The 20,665-nt window shown below is 36.6% G+C and overlaps 1 protein-coding gene across 1 annotated transcript in view; it reads right to left on the bottom strand.

Moving 5' to 3' along the window:
- The window catches only part of WRN (WRN RecQ like helicase), a 126,635-nt gene that overhangs the window by 50,869 nt on the left and 55,101 nt on the right, over nucleotides 1–20,665 (bottom strand). Inside the window, 6 exon segments of the mRNA XM_047770239.1 lie at nucleotides 8,153–8,259; nucleotides 11,911–11,993; nucleotides 17,077–17,145; nucleotides 17,740–17,848; nucleotides 18,131–18,198; nucleotides 20,238–20,313. Coding sequence (XP_047626195.1) covers nucleotides 8,153–8,259; nucleotides 11,911–11,993; nucleotides 17,077–17,145; nucleotides 17,740–17,848; nucleotides 18,131–18,198; nucleotides 20,238–20,313 — 512 coding nt within the window.

The raw sequence follows: 20,665 nt of genomic DNA on the forward strand, positions 1-20,665 counted from the left end.
GTGCCTAACAACTTATAAATGAATTGGCTAATTTATAAAGAAGTTAGTTTCTCCAATCAAGGCTTAATATATATGTATATACCTGTTATATATCTTTATAACAAATAAAAATATCGACATTGAGGATAAGGGAAGTTTAAACACTGAAGTTCTTAGGACAATACACATTCTCATACTCAGAACAACAAAGCATTTTCATCAATTTAAGTGCTTTACTCAATTTATAGATGCACTTAAAAAATGCTCATTGATCAACTGCATAAATAGATAAGGACAGAAGTTTTCAGGATAGAGATTACAAGGAAAAGAGGGCTTGGTTTATTTCTAAGCAATACAATGTATGAGCAGACAAGAAATGCATTTGCGGAGTTCCCGTCGTGGCGCAGTGGTTAACGAATCCGACTAGGAACCATGAGGTTGCGGGTTCGGTCCCTGCCCTTGTTCAGCGGGTTAACGATCCGGTGTTGCCGTGAGCTGTGGTGTAGGTTGCAGACGCGGCTCGGATCCCGCGTTGCTGTGGCTCTGGCGTAGGCCGGTGGCTACAGCTCCGATTCAACCCTAGCCTGGGAACCTCCATATGCCGCGGGAGCGGCCCAAGAAATAGCAACAACAACAACAACAAAGACAAAAGACGACAAAAAAAAAAAAAAAAAGAAGAAGAAATGCATTTGTGAAAAAAAGGATACAAGAATGATCCATGACACCTTTTGAAAAAGTCAGTAGAAAAATCAGGCAATAGCAGCACAGTAGTACAAAAATCTGGTTTAGGATCAGTCGCCTGAATTCAAATCCTGTCTTTGCTACTAACTAGACGTGAGATTTTGAGCTGTTTACTTCACTTTCTAAACTTTGGTTTCCCCATCTCTAAGATGGCTCCAATAAGAACTACCTCATAAAGTCACTGTGAGGACCAAATAAGATAAAAGGTATACTTAGAAATCTATACCTAGAAACTTCCATATGATCCTGTAATCCCACTCTTGGGCATATATCCAGAAAAAACTCTACTTAAAAGAGACACATGCACCCGCATGTTCATTGCAGCACTATTCACAATAGCAAAACATGGGAACAACCCAAATGTCCATCGACAGAGGAGTGGATCAAGATGTTGGAGTTCCCGTTGTGGCGCAGCGGTTAACGAATCCGACTAGGAACCATGAGGTTGCGGGTTCGGTCCCTGCCCCTGCTCAGTGGGTTAACGATCCGGCGTTGCCGTGAGCTGTGGTGTAGGTTGCAGACGCGGCTCGGATCCCGCGTTGCTGTGGCTCTGGCGTAGGCCGGTGGCTACAGCTCCGATTGGACCCCTAGCCTGGGAACCTCCATATGCCACGGAAGTGGCCCAAAAAAATAGCAAAAAGACAAAAAAAAAGAAGATGTGGTATATATACACAATGGAATACTACTCAGCCATAAAAAAGAAGGACATAATGCCATGTACAGCAACATGGATGGAACTAGAGACTCTCATACTGAGTGAAATGAGTTAGAAAGACAAAAACAAATACCATATGATATCACTTATAACTGGAATCTAATATACAGCACAAATGAATCTTTCCACAAAAAGAAAATCATGGACTTGGAGAACAGACTTGTGGCTGCCCGAGGGGAGAGGGAGGGAGTGGGAGGGGAATGGAGCTTGGGATTATCAGATACAACTTGGAATGGATTTACAAGGAGATCCTGCTGAGTAGCATCGAGAACTTTGTCTAGATACTTATATTGCAACAGAACAAATGGTGGGGAAAAAAATGTATACATGTAAGAGTAACTCAGTCCCCATGCTGTACAGCGGAAAAAAAAAATTAAAAAAAAAAAGATAAAGGTGTAATGTGCTGAACATAACTCACTGTACACAGTAAGTACTCAAGAAGTGTCAGCTACTATGATATAATTAGTGCTATGACTGAAAATAATCCTACTTGAGACCTCCAGAGACATGGTCACTACTCAGATTTGCCACTGACTCTGACAAGGGCTAACTTCTCTGGGCCTTGGTTTTTTATTCAAAATATGAGATGGAGAGGGCAACAAAATGTTAGCCTCTCTTCTAATTTAAATCCACTTTGCCACAGGAACCCCTTATTCTAGTGACCTGTTAACAGGAAAAATCACCTATAAATTCATTCTTTTCCCACCAATATTTTAGAAAGTCACAGTTAAGAATTTTGCTCCCACAACTTAGAAACAGAACAAAGTAATGGAATATATTAACTTAATGGAACCGTATTTACTCTCACTTCAGAAATAAATAGAATATTTTCTCTTAGAAGCTTTGGTGCTTTATGACATTTAAAAGATTGGAGCTGCCACTGTGGCTCAGCGGTTAAGAACTCAAATAGGATGCGAGTTCAATTCCTGGCCTCACTCAGTGGGCCTGGCTCAGTGGGTTAAAGATCCAGCACTGCTGTGAGCTGCGGTGTTAGTCACAGATGAGGCTCAGATTCCGCATTGCTGTGGCTGTGGCATAGGCCTGCAGCTATAGTGCCGATTCCACCCCTAGTCTGGGAACTTCCATATGCTGCAGGTGTGGCCCTAAAAAAGCAAAAAAAAAAAAAAAAAGAGAGAGAGAGGTAAAGAAAATAAACAAAAGTTATAAACTAGGGTAAAGCTTAAAGATAACACACAAGCTAGTTATGAGAAAGGTGTCCATATATCCTGGTTTGCTTGGATGCTCCCAGTTTATCCTGTCATCACAGCATAGTTATTAATAGCCTGCACCCTTTAATTTTCAAAAGCAAACCAGTGTGGGTGATAAATTACCCTGTCATTCAGTTATATCAAGTTCTTAAGTCATGGAACTCTTGTTCTTTATGCTGACAAGCCTTGGTTTCTTTGGTAGTGAGTACCAAGCTTTGTGAAAACAAAGCAACAAAATGTAAATTAATCTTGTGACTATAAAGAATGACTTAGATGTATACTTCAACAGTACCGCATCTACAAATTTTAAGAACTATTCTGCTTCTAAATTTGGGTCATGCAGCTAATTCTAACTCTGTACTCCATGACAGTATTCTTCATTCATTTATCCACTCATTCCAAATAGTTACTGAGAGTCTACCATGTGTTGATCTTTGTGAAAGGACTGGGGCAAAACTAATGGAAAGATCCAACATGTCTTTCATGTTCTTCAGAGTTCCTGTTACTTAAATTAAATAGAATTTTAAGGCTGATGTAAACCCATCTACCTGGCTGCCCCCCCCCCTTTTTTTTAGGGCTGCACCTGCGGCATATGGAAGTTCCAAGGCTAGGGATCCAACAGGAGCTACAGCTGCCAGCCTATGCCACAGCCACAGTCAAGCAGGATCCAAGCCACATCTATGACGTACAGCACAGCCCACAGCAACGCCGGATCCTTAACCCACTGAGCAGGGTCAGGGATTGAACCCACAACCTCATGGTTCCTAGTCAGATTCATTTCCGCTGCGTCACAATGAGAATTCCAGGGTGCTCTTTCTTGAGTCTCATTTTGTCAGATTCTCTGCAAACAAGAATCTTTACGGAAAATGACTTAGTGATTTTTTGCTATTTGTGAACTTACTGAAATAATACGGTATAAAGCACTGCAGGTTTATACTAGTTGTCCCAGTGTCACTGAGACTCAGAGAAAAAAAGCACTGAGAACAGTGAGGAAAATGAGAGTCCAACAGCCACAAGGTGGCATTTTTCACCACTTAGCTAATAAAAAGGATTCATGAAAACACTAGGGAAAAAGGCTTTCTTGGCCACTGCCTGACAAACATCCTGTGCTATAGTGAATCATCCCAAGAAATGAAAATGATCAGTGGAACCAACAGCCTAACCTAATAAAAGACTTAATTCAATGCTGAAAAGTATTTCAGAACTGCATTAAATATTTAAAAGTCCTTCAACACAATCCACCTAGAATTAACGGCCTAGGAAAGGATTACAGAAAGCAATCTTCCTAGTTTCCAAAAGCTTACTTTAAACCATTCTAAATTAATCGAAAGCAGCCCTCAAGGAAGCCTGAGCCTAGTGACTTTTGCCATACAAACATCTTCTTCCTCTATTACAGGTACTGTTAACACTACCAGTCTTTCTATATTATTCATACTATTCCATACACCACGTATTTGTTTGGTACCTACTGCTTCTACTTTCATAGGTATGACTAAACTCCTTTACTGGACTACATGCTACTTTCAGGCAGAAAACTTCTTGCCATTTGCTTGAGAAACTAGCACAGTGTCCCACAGGGTAGCTTTGGCTGGCTCTAACACTCATTGCCTATGTGGGAAAGTTACTTCTCAGATTCTCGGCTTTCTCATCAGAATCCATTTATTCAATTACACAATTATTTATGAAACACCCACTTTGTGCCAAATCTACTGTGGTAGATTTTATAAACCAGACCCACAAAGAATATTGTAGTGTGGACCCACAGGCCATAGATAAAATTTAACATGTTAAATTAAAGTTATAAGTGCTATTTTAAAAACAGCAAAGGAATACAATGAATGCAAATGGCTGGGGGAAAAGGGTTAATTTGAAATGTTTAATATGTTGGCCCAGGAGGCCTATGTGTAAAAGTAATACTTTAGCAAAGAACTGAGGGAAGTAAAGGATACAGCATGTGAACTACCTGGGTGAAAATTATTCAGAAAGAGGGAAGAGTGGGAACAGAGGCCTAAGATAGGAGGATACATGGCACCTTTGAAGAATATCAAGGAGAACAAACAGTGTGGCTGGAAGCCAATGAATGAAGAGACAAGCAGCAGAGGATGAGATCAAAGAGAAAACACTTAAGATATGTCGTGTTTGTCTTGATGCAGAGTGAAATGGTCTGCTACCAGAGGGTTTCAGCAGGAGACATGGTCTGTCTGACTTCTATTTAAGAAGTATCACTCTGGATGCTGTACAAAATAGACTGAGGAGAGGAAGAGGAAAACAAACCAACCAGGAGGGGGCTGGAATAGCCCAGGGGAAAGGAGATGGTGGTTTGTACCAGGTGGTAGGTAGCAAGGATCAAGAGACAAGTGATTACATTCCATATATATTCTGAAAACGTCATGAGATTTATTTACTCTTTATGTGGGGTAGACTGTTGAAAATAAGAAGGGTTGAAGAAAATTCCAAAAATCTTGGCCTGAGCACCAGGCCAAGAATGGAGTTGCTACTGAGTGAGATGGGGGAGACTGAGGGAAGAGCTGGTCTGGGATGGAGAGAAACTATCTGGAAGTTGGGAACAGGTTGTTTGAGATGCCTCTCAGGCATCTACGTAGAGAGATGGTGAATACGCAGCTAACACTATATAAGAGTGTGTGTGCACATATATTAGTCTGTAAAATGCTTTAAAATAAAAAATAGTAGGGAGTTCCCATTGTGGCGCAGCGGAAACTAATCTGACTAGTATCAGGATGCAGGTTCGATCCCTGGCCTTGCTCAGTGAGTCAAGGATCCGGCGTTGCCATGAGCTGTGGTGTAGGTTGCAGACGTGGCTCAGATCCTGAGTTGCTGTGGCTGTGGTATAGGCCAGCAGCTGTAGCTCTGATTGGATCCCTAGCCTGGGAACTTCCAAATGCCGCACCTACGGCCCTAGAAAGCAAAAAAAAAAAAAAAAAAAGGTAATAACACCAAATACTAGCAAGGAGGGAGAGAAACTGGATCACTCATATATTGTAATTATACAAACCAACATATGAGATAAAACTCTATAAAACAATGCATACATATACAGACACTTGTAAAACTAGAGCACTAAGAATAAACTGTACCAGTGTCATACTCCTATTGCTGGTATACATTCGGGAGTTGTCAGTATATAGATGGTAGTTAAAACCCTATGTTGGATAAAATGACCAAGAAGTAGGTATACAGGAAGGAAAGAGAATGAGTCCAAAGACTAAAGTTTTAGGCATGCCATGTTAAAAGGGCAGAAGATGAAAAAAAATAAGCAGAGGAAACTGAGAAATAAGAGATAATAAGGAAGGAGGGGAACCGGGAGTGTGTGTTATCCTACTGGTAAGAGAAGAATTGTTTCAAGAAGGTAATGAAACTAGTGGTTACCTACTAGTGGGTAGGGGGGAAGGGGCAAAAGAGAGGTGAGAGAGTGAGAGGTACAAACTACGGGGTATAAGGCTACAAGGATATACTGTGCAATACAGGGAATATAACCAATATTTTGAAATAACTACATGGGGTGTAACATTTAAAAAAATATATTGGAGTTCCTGTTGTGGCTCACCAGAAACGAATCTGAGTTGCATCCATGAGAATACAGGCTCAATTCTTGGCCTCACTCACTGGGTTAAGGATCCGGCATTGCTGTGAGCTGTGGTGTAGGTCACAGACGTGACTGGGATCCCACATTTATATGGCTGTGCTGTAGGCTGGCAGCTACAGCTCTGATTCAACCCCTAGCCTGGGGTCCTCCATATGCTGTAGATATGGCCCTAAAAAGACAAAAATAAAAATAGAAATAAATTTAAAAGTATATTGAATTTTCCTTAATTTTTAAAAAAAGGTAATGAACACAATTATGCTGCCATGTTGTTATGAGAGTAAACCAAGATAAAAGCATTGATCCAAGGCCAGTCCCATAGTTGGAGCTCAATTCATATTACTTTGATTCTCTTTCAGGATATACTTGCTGATTCAAATGTTTTGTTGAAGTAGGTTCAAGTGTTTTGTTGGTTTGTTTTGTTTTACTGTAATGTCTGCTCCAATCAAATTTTTATGAGAAGAGCTAACAAAAAAGAAGCCTTATTGAAGATAGCTCTCAATAAGCATGATTAATAAGTAAAGAAGGTGAAGGAGACAAACGATCAAAAGAATAACAATTTCTAATACCTTTTCTAGGTTTACTCATACAAGCCAATTCCAAAATAAACCATCTGATTCAATTTATATAACATTCTTAAAATAATAAAATTATAGAAATGGAGACCAGATTAGTGGTCACCACGGGTTGGGGTTAGGGGTAGTGAGGATAGTGAGTGTGCCTGTAAAAGGACAGCTCCAGGGAACTTTATGGTACTGGAATAGTTCTGTAACTTGATTGCAGTGGTAGTTAAATCTACATATGAGATACAACTGTATAAAACAATGCACACAGAGAGAGAGACACTTATAAAACTAGTGAACTAAGAATAATATCCTACTTGATGCAGTTTTGCAAGATGCCACCATTGGGGAAACAGTATGTAGAAACCCCCTGTACGTTATTTTATTTTATTTTATTGTCTTTTTAGGGCCGCACTGCAGCATATGGAGGTTCCTAGGCTAGGGGCTGAATCGGAGCTGTAGCTACCAGCCTACACCACAGCCAGAGCAACACGGGATCCAAACCGCCTCTGCAATCTACACCACAGCTCACAGCAATGCCAGATCCTTAAACCACTGAGCAAGACCAGGGATTGAACCTGCATCCTCATGGATGCTACTCGGATTCGTTAACCACTGAGCCATGACAGGAACTCTTTTTTTCTGTACATTATTTTTTACGACCACCTGTGAAGCCATAATTTTCAAAATTAAATAAAAAATAGTTGCCCATATTTTAAGTTTTTAACCTATTTGTGTAAAACATGCCATTTGTACAGAACACTCATGTAAAATTTTGCTGCTCTTTATAATGAGAAAAGAACATAGAATTCTCTAATACTAAAAGCTTCATTAAAATCCCCTTAGAATAGTTCGGTTTTTAATATGACACAAGGGGTGATGATGCTTTCCCAGCATTAGAGTCAAAAGGACACATGCATGATGTATCACTGAGAAGGCACAGAGTCTAATCGTTCTAGGACAGCACTCCACAAACTATGTCCCACAGGCAAACCTGGCCCACAGCCTGTTTCTTCATGGCTGATGAGCAAGGAAGAGTTTTTACATTTTTAAAGGGTTAAAAAAAAAAACAGAGAGAGAGAAAAAAATATGTGGCCCATAAAGCCTAAAATATTTATCTGGTTCATTTAGAAAAAGTTTGCCAACTCCTGCTCTATAATATTCCTATAAATTACACACCAACCTTAGAAGGAAGCCAAGGGTAGATTTTAAAAAATTCTTTCCCCTGCTACATCATTCATTTGCCCTTCCATAGAGAAGCTGTCAGCTTTTTGGCCATTTCCCAATCCCGGACCCTCCCTCGGTAAGAAAGTCACTTCAAGACATTGTACTTGGTAAAGCTTACCAACGGGAGTGCTGACTTTAGGGAGCCCAAAGTTCTGAATGAATTTCTAAAATCATGTCCCCACTCAGAAATACAGTGAGCCTCATCCACAGCAATAACTGTGATACCTATAAAAAAAAGAAAATATATATAAATGGGGAAAATTAAAGTTCAAAAAAGGTTATAAACTGCTCTAAATCATCATCACCATCCTTACTTAGAATATATAAATATTACAGGAAATAGAATAAATAATTCAAATCAAAGCATTTAGTTCATATAAAATATAAGCATAAATAACATCAGATAAGACAAAAAAATCATTACTGAGAATAAATTAAATGAGGGGAGATATATGGATAAAAGGCATATGGATAGAAGAGGGAAAGATGTATTTTTCAAACAACGTATTTATTGAATTTCAGATTTCATCATTATTCCTCAGAGAAATTAATTACTTACTATTCATCCTCAAAGCTATCACTCATCTGCAATGATAAGGCCCTAAAAATAAAGAGCTGTTCTATTTCTCTTTGGTAATACTTTCAATTTTATCTCATGGATTAGCTATCAAAAGAAATAGAAAGAATCAGCACATTTCTACTGAGATTAAATGCATCACTGTTTATGACTGATCGCATATTATATTGCAGAGTTCTTCTGAAATGCCAGTTTTGGAAGACAGGATGACAAAATACTAAGTACAAAATAGTACACTATGTACGAAGTAAGTAAGAAGGAATGTAATTTGTTCTTTCTTCGCCTTGCAACCTGTCTGCTCCACTCCTATGCCACACACCCACAATCAAGAGTGTGTAGTAATGCATTTCAGAAGAGGGCCTTATTATATAACCATTCACTAAAATGTCTTCAGATATTTCAAAATAATGACAGTTGGGCTTTGGCCCTTGATTACCAAATTAATTCTTAAGACAGATAATAACTTTTTCCTTCAATGGGGATGAGCACTACTTGATACTTATCTATAATGTTTTGCCACTAGTGGGTGATTAAGGCCAAGTGCTCTGAAGTCAGACTACCTAGATGCATAACCTGGCTTACCATTTATACTAACTTAAGGATGCTACTTAAATGTCCAAGTGTTGTTTCCCAAAGTAGATAATAAAAGTAACTAATAAATTTTTACTCTGAAGATTAAGTTATTCACATAAAATGCTAAGATAGGGCCTGGAATAAAAAATAGATTAGTTTAAAAAAAACTATTATTATTATAGTTATCAAATGCTCACTATGTTCCCACACTTTTCTAGGAATAAAATGATTAATAAAGTGCAATCCATGATCTTGGGGAGCCCACAATTCTAAAAGAGGAAGACAGATGTGCAAATAATTACAATTCATTGAGATTACCAACTACAATAAGGTTGGACAAGAAAAAAAAGAAAGAAAAAAGAAATCTACTAAATAAGAGCAAATACAGATTGATTAGCATTAAAATTCTCTTTTTACTGCTGGTAAATTCAATGTTACCATTACAATTATTTGTCTTTAGAAACTAAATGACCCAGATTTTAAATTGAAGAGGTTAAAACTAAGATGATAGCTCCTCCCTTATTTAAAAACCTTCCTTAAAATTACAGGTTTGACTAACTAGCTTTATTGGAGCTGAACTGTATCCCTCAAAACCAGTGGAGGCAAGCTTCTGCCAATTTTTAACTTCAAATATGCAAATCCAAGTGTCTGACCAGGTCCAAGACATATTTCATTTTGGCACACCTGTCATTCAAGTCTTACTTCCAAAGTAACAAGACAAGTATAGGTGTGTCTGCTGTTTTGGGGGTTTTTTGTTTGTTTTTTTTTGACTCTTCAGTGATACTAGTCAGGTTCATTATCACTGAGCCACAGCGGGAACTCCCAGGTGTGAAGGCTTTTAAAGTGTCTCTATATAAAATTCTGTTTGCTGCTTCTGCTATAAACCCATACTACGTAAATAAGAACACATCATAAAAATCATAAATCTGATTAGCTAAATGTCAAACTACTACATATATAAAAATATATATATTTACTATTGCAAACATTCTATAATTTCCCGCAAATAAAAATATTTCAGAAAGAATTTATCCTATTTTGTTCAACACTGACAGTCAACCAAAAACAGCATTTTCATCTATCTATGCAGAGTACTCAGCTCTAATAATTGCAGTGTTCATATTTTAATCAATGCAAAAAATAAATTAGAGAATCAGAACTACCTGTCAAAAGATCTAAGTAAATACTGAAGCTAATTATTGATTAGCTTATCCATATCCAGACCACTATGGACATAGACCCTAACTTTTACAATAAAAGAATTTATATATCTAGGGTTGTTGGGTTTAATCTGAAGTAAGATAGTCATAAAACTTCATACAACCTAACAGAAGAAACACCAAATTTGTATCTTTGCAAATTGTGTTTTCCATTAAAAACAAAAATATAAATGCCAATAAGGGAGTTCAACAGCTAACAGATGCACTTTTTTGATAATATATTTAATCCAATGTCAAATTCCGCCATCATTCTCTTGTTGATTCTTTTTTTGGCCTCACCTGAGCATGTAGAAGTTCCCAGGCCAGGAATCAAACCTGTACCACAGCAAGCCTTAGTAACGACAATGCCAGATCCTTAACCTGCTTGTGTCACAAGAGAACTCCTTTTGCTGATATTCTAATATATACTACAAAGACATATATTTGTTTCCATTACATTCTTAGAACAACTATTAAATGCTTCCCTAGAGTTATACGCAAGTAACCATCAAATGAGATATTGCAGTGTTAGAAACTTTACCTACAACAATTATTTTAATACATAATAATAAAATGAGATCATATTATTTAGAAACTAAAATTGGTTGGTTCAACTGAATGTTTGAAATATGTGCAATTGCAACAGAAGCCATAATTACAACTCTGACAGCTGAGCCTAACCATCAAGAAAGGAAAAACAAAAAAACAGACAAAAATGTTTTAAGAACAAAAAAATGGTGCCAGCAACTAAGCCTATATTTACATTTTATAGGAAACAGACTCTGACTTACTAATTTTTTAAATTAATCATACTCACTCAAGGCAAATAAGCAAAGGTATCGTAGTTTCAAACTGATTACACATCAGAATCACCTCTGAAACAAACTGGATGCTGACAGCACTAAATCACAATTTTCAAGGTTGGAGGATCCTGTATTTTTCTAAAGTCTGAACGGCAATTCTCATGAACAACAGGATAGAGAACCACTACATTGATTCAATTTGGATTCAGACTATGAAAAGGGGGAAATTATAATTTCACAGGATTTAAGATTCAACAATATTTTTTCAGCAGCACTTGTGGCATGCAGAAGTTCCAGGGCCAGGGATTGAACCCACGCCACAGCAGTGACCCACAGCAGTGAAAACATTGGATCCTTAACCCATTGAGCCACCAGATAACTCTACCAATAACATATTTAAATGCCTACAATGTGCCAGTCACTGCACTAAGGAAATATAAGTAAATAATAACAGCATTTTTCCCTGAAAAGTTTACAGTCTAGCAGAAGAAAAGATATATAAACAGGTAATTATAATGCAGGAGCCTAATTTCTACGGAAGAAGGAATTATGGGGGTACTATGGGATAGGACAAGAGAGACACCAAATTGGAGAGGCAGAGATTTCCTGGAGGAGAGAGCGGATTTAAAATAAACCCTAAGAGCAGTGAAATCTGATATTGATCCATAAGTTTAAAGAATATCTCAATTTAACAAATACTTACAGATTCTGTCGTACCACTTACCAATATTAGCTTCAAGATGCTGGAGTAGGTCCAAGTTACCTGAACAGAATTCTGGAGTTAAGTATACAATGCGGTATTTTCCTCTGTAAAAACAAAGAAAGAAAGAAACAGGAAAGAAAATACAAAAACAATCACCTAAAGAATACAACTGAAAACCATAACACCTGATAAATTTTTAAACAATACATTATGCTACCTACTAAAAGCAAAATGAACGTTATATATGTGTATATATCCACATATATTGGCTCTTTGATTTCAATTCAATGCATCAAAATAAAACACTGCAATACCAGTCTGGGAGTACTCGGCATTAAGGTGCCATTGGAAGCCAACTTCTGATTACCACCAGTTTGGCCTCAAAACTATAGTGCTTTAGTTAAATGATCAAGCCTACAGAAAACCTTTTATGTGTTAGAAATCCACCCACTTACCACCCTCTTGGAGAACTACAACCCATTAGCCTACCCTTGATTCTTTCTCCATGATTAAACCCACAGTACCCATGCTTCTCCTGTGTATTCTGCTCTCTTGCCTACATCTTCTTGGGTATGAGATTCAAAGCATATGAAAGTCAAGTCACTTAGTCTCTATCCTAGAATCAGGGATCTGACCAAGAAATAACCAGTCTCCAAATAGGAAGACCTGTAACATGTTTTAAAAAAAAGAAGAAGAAGACGAAGAAGCTGCAGAGCAATCTATTTTATGACTAGAAAAGCAGAGAATGTTTACTTCCTCAGAGAGAAGAATGAGGAAGACACGCAGCAGCTACAGATAAAACAAAAGCCCTAGTATATTTTTAATACCCATTCTAGTCTCCTCCTGAGAGCTGGCTAATTTCTTTTCAGAGGAATTCACGAGACAGCCTTGTATTCTTAATATAAAATTCAACATTTGCTTAAACTAGCCTGACTGATCTCTATTCTGGGCAGACAGAATCCTAATTAAGACAATGTTTGCAACAAAGGTTAGGGCTAGGGCAAAATATGTATATAGAGTCTCTTTTCCATTCTACCAAGTGAGGACATAGATCAAGTTAAATAAAATGAAGCAATGAAATATGAAAAGACTTTGAAATATTTACTCTATTGTGTGCCAGATGTGGTCCTTCCACCAGGAATTAGGAACAAAACACTTAAGAATAAAATAGATATGCTTTTAATCTCATGAAATTAACTCAGTATTCTAATTAACACAGGAAATAGTATAAATAATTAGCTCTGATGCTAGACTGTCCAGGTTTGAATCTCAGTTCTACCTCTTTCAACCCAAGAGATCTTAGGCAATTATGTAACTCCAGGGTGCTTCAGCTTCTTCAGTGTAAAACAGTAAGAACTGTAAATTCTGAGCAAGGCCAGGGATCGAACTGGCACCCTCATGGATGCTAGTCAGATTCGTTTCCACTGAGCCATGAGTGGAATTCTTTAGATATCAAGATTCAGTGTAAACCCAATCAAATCCCTGCTGGCATTTTAGCTGAAAAGTTGATTCTGAAATACTTAGGGAAACACAAACGACCCAGAAGAGGAAAAAAAAACTCTGAAAGAACAAAATTGGAAGACTTGTACTCCCTGATTCCAAAGCTTACAATCCAAGCAGACAAAGAGATTGATATAACAGAAAATAGTGTAGCAATAAACCCACATATATTTATTCAATTTATTTTTGACAAAGGTGCAAAGGCAATACAGTGAAGAAAGGATAGTCTTTTCAATGAATGGAGCTAGGACAAATGCATATCCCTATGAAAAAAGGAAGGAAGGAAGGGAGGAAGAATTGTACTCAATACCTGGCACAATATACAAAATTTACCCAAAATGGGCCATAAATCTAAACAAAACTATAACAAAACATAAAAGAAAATTTTTGTAATCTTGAGTGAAGCACCAAAAAGTAATAGCAAAAGCAAAATCCATGAAAGAACAAATTGACATTATCAAAATGAAAAATGGCTGCTCTTCAAAAAAGCTGTTAAAGAGAATGAAAAGTCATAAACTTGGAGTTCCCGTCATGGCTCAGTGGAAACGAATCTGACTAGCATCCATGAGGGCGCTAGTTCGATCCCTGGCCTTGCTCCGTGGGTTAAGGATCTGGCATTGCTGTGAGCTGAGGTGTAGATCGCAGACACTGGCTCGGATCCTGCGTTGCTGTGGCTGTAGCGTAGGCCAGCAGCTACAGCTCTGATTTGACCCCTAGCCTGGGAACCTCCATATGCTGTGGGTGTGTCCTAAAAAGAAAAAAAAAGTCATAAACTAAGAAAATGTTTGCCAATCATATATTAAAGATTTATATTCAGAATATATAAATTACTATCAAAACTCATAAGGAAAAAACAAGAATGAGCAAAAGATGTGAATAAACATTTCCTCGAAGATATACAGATGGCTAATAAGTATATGAAAAAATGCTCAACATCATTAGTCATTAGGGAAATGCAAATTTAAAGCACATTAACATACTATTAGAATGGCTAAAATTAAAGACTGGCCATACCATGTGATGGCAGAGGAAATGGAACTCTAAGACACTGCTGATGGGAATGTAAAACAGTACAACCACTTTCAAAATGCCTGGCAGTTTCTCAGAGTTAACACATATTCAACATATGACTCAGAGATACTACTCCTAGGCATGCACACAAAAGAACTGAAAACATATGTTCACATAAAAATGTGTACGCAAATATTCATAGTATCATTAATCATAACAGCCAAAATGTGAAAATAACCTAAGTGTTGAATCAATGATGAATGAATAAAATATGGTATGTCACACAATGGAATATTATTCATCCACAGAAAGAAGTACTGATAACATTATGCTAAGTGAAAGAAGCCAGACACGTAAGGGCACATACTATATGAACCCATTTATATGAAATATCCTAACTAAACAAAGCATTGAAACAGAAAGTAGGTTAGTGGTTGGAAGCGGGTGGGGGAGAGACAATGGGGAGTGACTGCCTTGTGATATGGAGGTTTTGTGGGGGATGGGGGGTGATGATAAAAATGTTTTTGATAGTGGTGATAGTTGCACAACATTGTGAACATCCTAAAAGTCACTGAACTTCACATTTTTAAGACGACTGAAATGGTGAATTTTGCTTTTTTTTTTTTTGCTTTTTGGGGGGTTTTCTACTTGTGGCATATGGAAGTTCCCAGGCTAGGGGTCCAATTAGAGCTAAGCTACTAGGCTACACCACAGCCACAGGAACTTGGGATCTGAGCCATGACTATGACCTACACCACAGCTCACAGCAACGCTGGATCCCCAACCCACTGAGCCAGGCCAGGGATCAAACCCACATCCTCACGGATACCAGTCAGATTTGTTTCCACTGCACCACAATGGGAACTTCAAAATGGTTAATTTTGTATTATGTAAATTTACCTCAATTAGAAAAAAAAGGTAGACAACTGTCCACCACATGACCTAGTCATTTCATTCCTTGGTTTATACCAATGATGTGAGAATATATATGCATGCAAAGACTTGTATACAAATATTCATAGAAGCTTTATTGGAATAGCCCCAAACTGGATATAATCCAAATGCCTATCAACAGGTGAACAGATAAACAAATTATGGCGTATCCATAGATGTAATTAGTTAGCAATAAAAAGAAATGAATTATCGATGCATGTAACAACATGGATGAATCTCAAAATAATTAGGCTGTGTGATTTAAACCAGACAAAAAAAAAGAGAGTACACACTGTATGACTGATTCAGCTTATATACAATTTTAGAAAACATAAGCTAATCTACAGCAGCTAACATATACAGAAAGCAGATCAGTAGTTACCTAGTGAGTGCGGTGGAGAAGGCAGAGAAAGGTGGGAGGAAAGGATTGCAAAAAGGTCTGAGTAAACTTTGGAGAGAAGTTTACTTTGTGTTTATTATCTGGACTGTAGAGATGGTTTCATAGGTATTTTTATGTCAAAACTTATCAAATTACACATTTTAAGTATGTAAAGTTTTTTGTATGTCAATTATATCTCAATAAAGGTGATTAAAATGTTTAAGGAGAAAAGCAAACACTCGTTCAAAAAAAGATTTTATAGGAATATTCATAGCAACTTTATGAATAATTGTCTAAAACTAGAAATAACTATTAATAAGTAAATGAAAAAACAAATTGTGTTAATTTCATATAACAAAATAATACCACTGATACTTGTAAGAACATGGGGAATTCTCAAAATATGGTGCTGAACAAAGGAAATGTTAAACAGAAGAGTTTCCATGGCATGACTTCCTCTATATGAAGTTCTAGGACAGACAAAACAAAAGCATGGTAGAAAACACAGAACTGTGGTTTGCTTTCAGATGGTGAATAGAAGGACAGACTGGGAAGGAACATGAAGGGACTCCCTAGAGTGACAATAATATTCTACATCTGGCTAGGGGTTTGGGTTACCTATTTGTATGCATTTATCAAAACTCAGTAAATGCACGTTGATGTGTGTAAGTTTATATATATATATATATATATGTTAATATAGGTTAATATATATATATGCACAAACACTTGAGACATTATTCTTGTTAGGAATTATGTTATGACAGGATTGGTGGGGCAAAAGATCTAAGAATCCAGTCCCTGCTCAGCCCTTAATTCATTGGGTGACTTTGGGCCTATTCCTTCTCTGGGCCTTGGTTTTCTCATCTGTAAAATGAAACAAAACTGATACTCTCCAAGATCTTTTCCAAAACCAAAATTTTTAAATTCTATGATCATAATGCTAGCCTTCTACTCTAAGAACTGAATATAGGCTTATATGAGTTTGAAAATTTTTTAAGTTGAGTTCTACAATATACTATAAAAGAAAGTACATTTTAAAATTATATACATTTTGTCTATTTATTTATTTATTGCTTTTTAAGGCTGCACATGCGGCATATGGAAGTTCCCAGGCTAAGGGTCCAATCAGAGCTACAGCTGCCAGCCTACACCACAGCCACAGCAATGCCAGATCTTTAACCCACTGAGCAAGGCCAGGGATCGAACCCGCATGCTCATGGATACTAGTCAGGTTCTTAATCCCCTGAGCCACAACAGGAACTCCCTGCCCATGCATTAAACAAAAATTTTTTTGTGTAAAAAACCCTCCTACATACCACAGACACCTGATCACATGATAAGAAATCATACAAATTACTTACAATTTAATATCCTCTAGAACATTTTTTGACTGTGCTGATCCAAGAAAACAAGCTGGAATGTTGGACATTCTGTAAGAAAAAAAACAAATATTTTGGAACCATGTACACACTACACATGTCAAGTTCGTTTTTAAGTGAGAAGGAGCAAAGAAATATAATGTCGTACATTCTCTTCTTTGCAATCTCTTTTTGTAACTCACTAATTTGATAAATAAATTTCTTCAAGGGCTGTATTAGAAGATAGGTTGCTGAGGTACGTTTTTCAAAAAGACTGCAAAAGATTGCAAGCTCAAGTTAAAGAGATCTAAATTTTTTTCACAACTAAAAAATACACTTCCACTTACATACTACAAAGCAAACTAAAGAAGGGTAACCAAAGGAGAAGAGAAATTGGCCATATGCAGTGTAAACTGGCATTAAAGTTTGCTCTTAAAAATCTTTTTATCTGGTAGCCTCAAATAGAGTTTTCTAGAACTCTAGGAAAAAAGTAAGCTCTAGTGCAAGAGTATCATTTATTATAAAGTACCATTTATTACTAACAGATAAAGCAACACTTCTGTGTCACTGGGAACTAGACTTTAACGTACATGATAAATCAAATAATTTCTTCACAGGAAGAAAAAAAGGGAGGGGTGGTAATGTGGCAATGAAACCATTACTCACTCAAGCTGGAGCACTTGGTCTTCCATCAAAGAAATAAGGGGAGAGATGACAAGGCCAATCCCACCTACAGAGACAGGTGGGTACTGGAAGCACAAACTCTTTCCATACCCTTAAAATAAAAATAATACACTCAGAGAAATAAAACTTGGTGCTTTGATTTCCTCTTACAATGTACGTATATGAGATAGATGGTGACCACTACTGTGCTACCTTCCAAAGAGCTAATTCATACAATAAATGTGAGCATCTATCCTCAGCTCCCTCTCTTCTATATTTTATACCATCTGTATACGTATTTGTATTTTGAGAGTTTAAGGAAATATGAAGCATTTCAAAACCTTTAAGTTTTATTTTTTTAAAAGATTAGGTTATTTGCTTGAGTACAACTTACCAGTTGCCATGACAACAACATTATCTCTTCTTTCTTCCAATATGGAATGAATCACTTTCCACTGAACCCTGGAGAATGAAAAGCAAAAAGCTGTCTGTTTTATCAAAAAGAAACCCAAGGGAAACCCATTTAATTTTTTCATTTCCCCTAGAATATTTTTTACATTTTTGAGCTTCAATAAAAATATATGGACCCTAGAACTTTAAAACAAAAGCCCCATTTGACCAACCTCCCATTCAAGCTGACTGAACAAGTAGGATTTTCACTGTATATGTATTAAGTTTTATTTTACATATCCAAAGTATAAAATAAATTCCAAGCTTCATCTGAGGTATTCAACAAATATCACTGATTTAAAATAAATAAGAGGAGTTCCCGTGGTTGCTCAGTGATTAACGAATCCGACTAGGAACCATGAGGTTTCAGGTTCAATCCCTGGCCTTGCTCAGTGGGTTAAGGATCTGGCGTTGCTGTGGTGTAGTTTGCAGATGAGGCTCGGATACTGCATTGCTGTGGCTCTGGCTTCAACCCCTAGCCTGGGAACCTCCATATGCAACGGGAGCGGCCCTAGAAAAGGCAAAAAGACAAAAATAAATAAATAAATAAAAATAAAATAAAATAAATAAGAGAAATGCTCTAGGTGCAAGGACTGATTGAAGATGGAAATGAAGGAAATTTCTGGAGTGACTATAATAGTCTATATTTTAAAAAGGATTTAAGTTACATGGGTGTGTGCATGTACACTTAAGATCTGCAAATGTTAAACACTTAAGGATAGACCATTTCCCTGTGTGTAAATGTTAGCTTTAAAGTAAAAAAATAAATAAAACATAAGAGTTCCAGTTGTGGCTCAGTGGTAACAAACCCAACTGGTATCCATGAAGATGCAGGTTCAATTCCTTGCCTTACTCAGTGGGTTAAAGATCTGGTATTGCCATGAGCTGTGGTGTAGGTCGCAGATGTGGTTTGGATCACATGTTGCTGTTGCTGTGGCTGTGGTTTAGGCCGGCAGTTGCAGCTTGGATTCAACCCCTAGCCTGGGAACTTCCTTATGCCATAGGTGCAGCTCTAAAAAGCAAAAATTAAAATTAAAAAATTAAAAATAACTATAGTTAATGACTTACATGCTGAAATACTTAGAGGGAAGAGCAAGGAGTCTATACTTGTGATACATTTTAAAAACAGAATAGATTGAAAAGTAGATAGAGAGATAATATGTGATAAAGCAAGTACAATAAAATGTTAACAGTGAGTTAATGATGAATATACAGTTATTCATAGTAAAAAAAAAAACCTTTCAACTTTACTATATCTTTGAAATTTCTTTTAATAAAATGTTGAGGGGAAAATCAATTGGAAAAGTGATTTTCTAGTATGCTGATAATGATCTATTCTTTCTTATCTAAATGCTGGTTACACTGAGTGCCTACTTGGTAAAAATTCATTTATATAAACACTTATGTGCATTTTTCTATGTGTAGGACATAGTTCAATTAAAAAAATTTTTTTAAGGTCAAAAGAAAAAAGGAAAGAAATGCTTCCACGAATTAAATTTTAAATTCAAAAAACCCCACAAAATTTAAAAATATAAATAAATAAATGTAGAGTTTTATTCAAATTTACTTGTTCTTCATTTCGTTTGTATTCATCTCATTTTAATACTTATAAATGTACCCCCTTGGATGTAAATATATTTGACTATGTTAAAAATGATATGATTATCGCCATTTTCAAAACTACTGTCTTATGAATTTGTACTACATCAACATGCTTTGCACAATAAGATGCACAAAACAGGCACACAGATACTTATTTAATAAAATATAAGTCAACATTAAGATTAATTTATTAATGTATTTAAACTAGTTTCTACCCAGAGCTCTCTATAGTATGGAAAACCATTTTCCTCACTTATAAAAACAATCTGCAGACATGAATTTTACATAAAAATTACTTCAAAATAATTTTATAGTCACTCAGAAAAATTACAATGTGGCATGTAAAACTAAAATGAAGTTGTACTTTTCCTGTTAAATGGATGGATTATTTGCCTTTCTTGTGAAGGAAATAGTAAATATGCAATTTAATTAACTGAGATTATACTCACGGTTTAAAACTGGAATGGCCAAAGTACGTCTTGAGGCAATTAATTTGCTTTGCGGTAGGTTCTGGTAACAAGTAGTCTTAAAATAAGGTAAAATGGGCATTTATGTGAAAATAGAAGTGCACAAAGTGAGAGGCAATAAGTTTATTTGACAGACATCTTTTAAAGGAAATAGTGGTAGGCATCAAAGGTCACTGTTCAGTCTTTTACATCCAGCCAATTTTGTCCTCTGGCTACCAGTAATGACTTCAAGTAAACCTTAAATTAATTACCTAATACTAAGGATTAGAACTTTGTTGTGATTCATTTTGCCAGCTCCTCCCCAAAAAATGTTTTGAAACTTGCTATACTTCTAAAAACTTACATTTAGAGCCACCTATGGCAAGCAAAACACTAATCCAATTTCAAAATATAACCTACTTTCTATTAAT

The sequence above is a fragment of the Phacochoerus africanus genome, chromosome 3 (genome assembly GCF_016906955.1).
Source record: "Phacochoerus africanus isolate WHEZ1 chromosome 3, ROS_Pafr_v1, whole genome shotgun sequence".
NCBI lineage: Eukaryota > Metazoa > Chordata > Mammalia > Artiodactyla > Suidae > Phacochoerus > Phacochoerus africanus.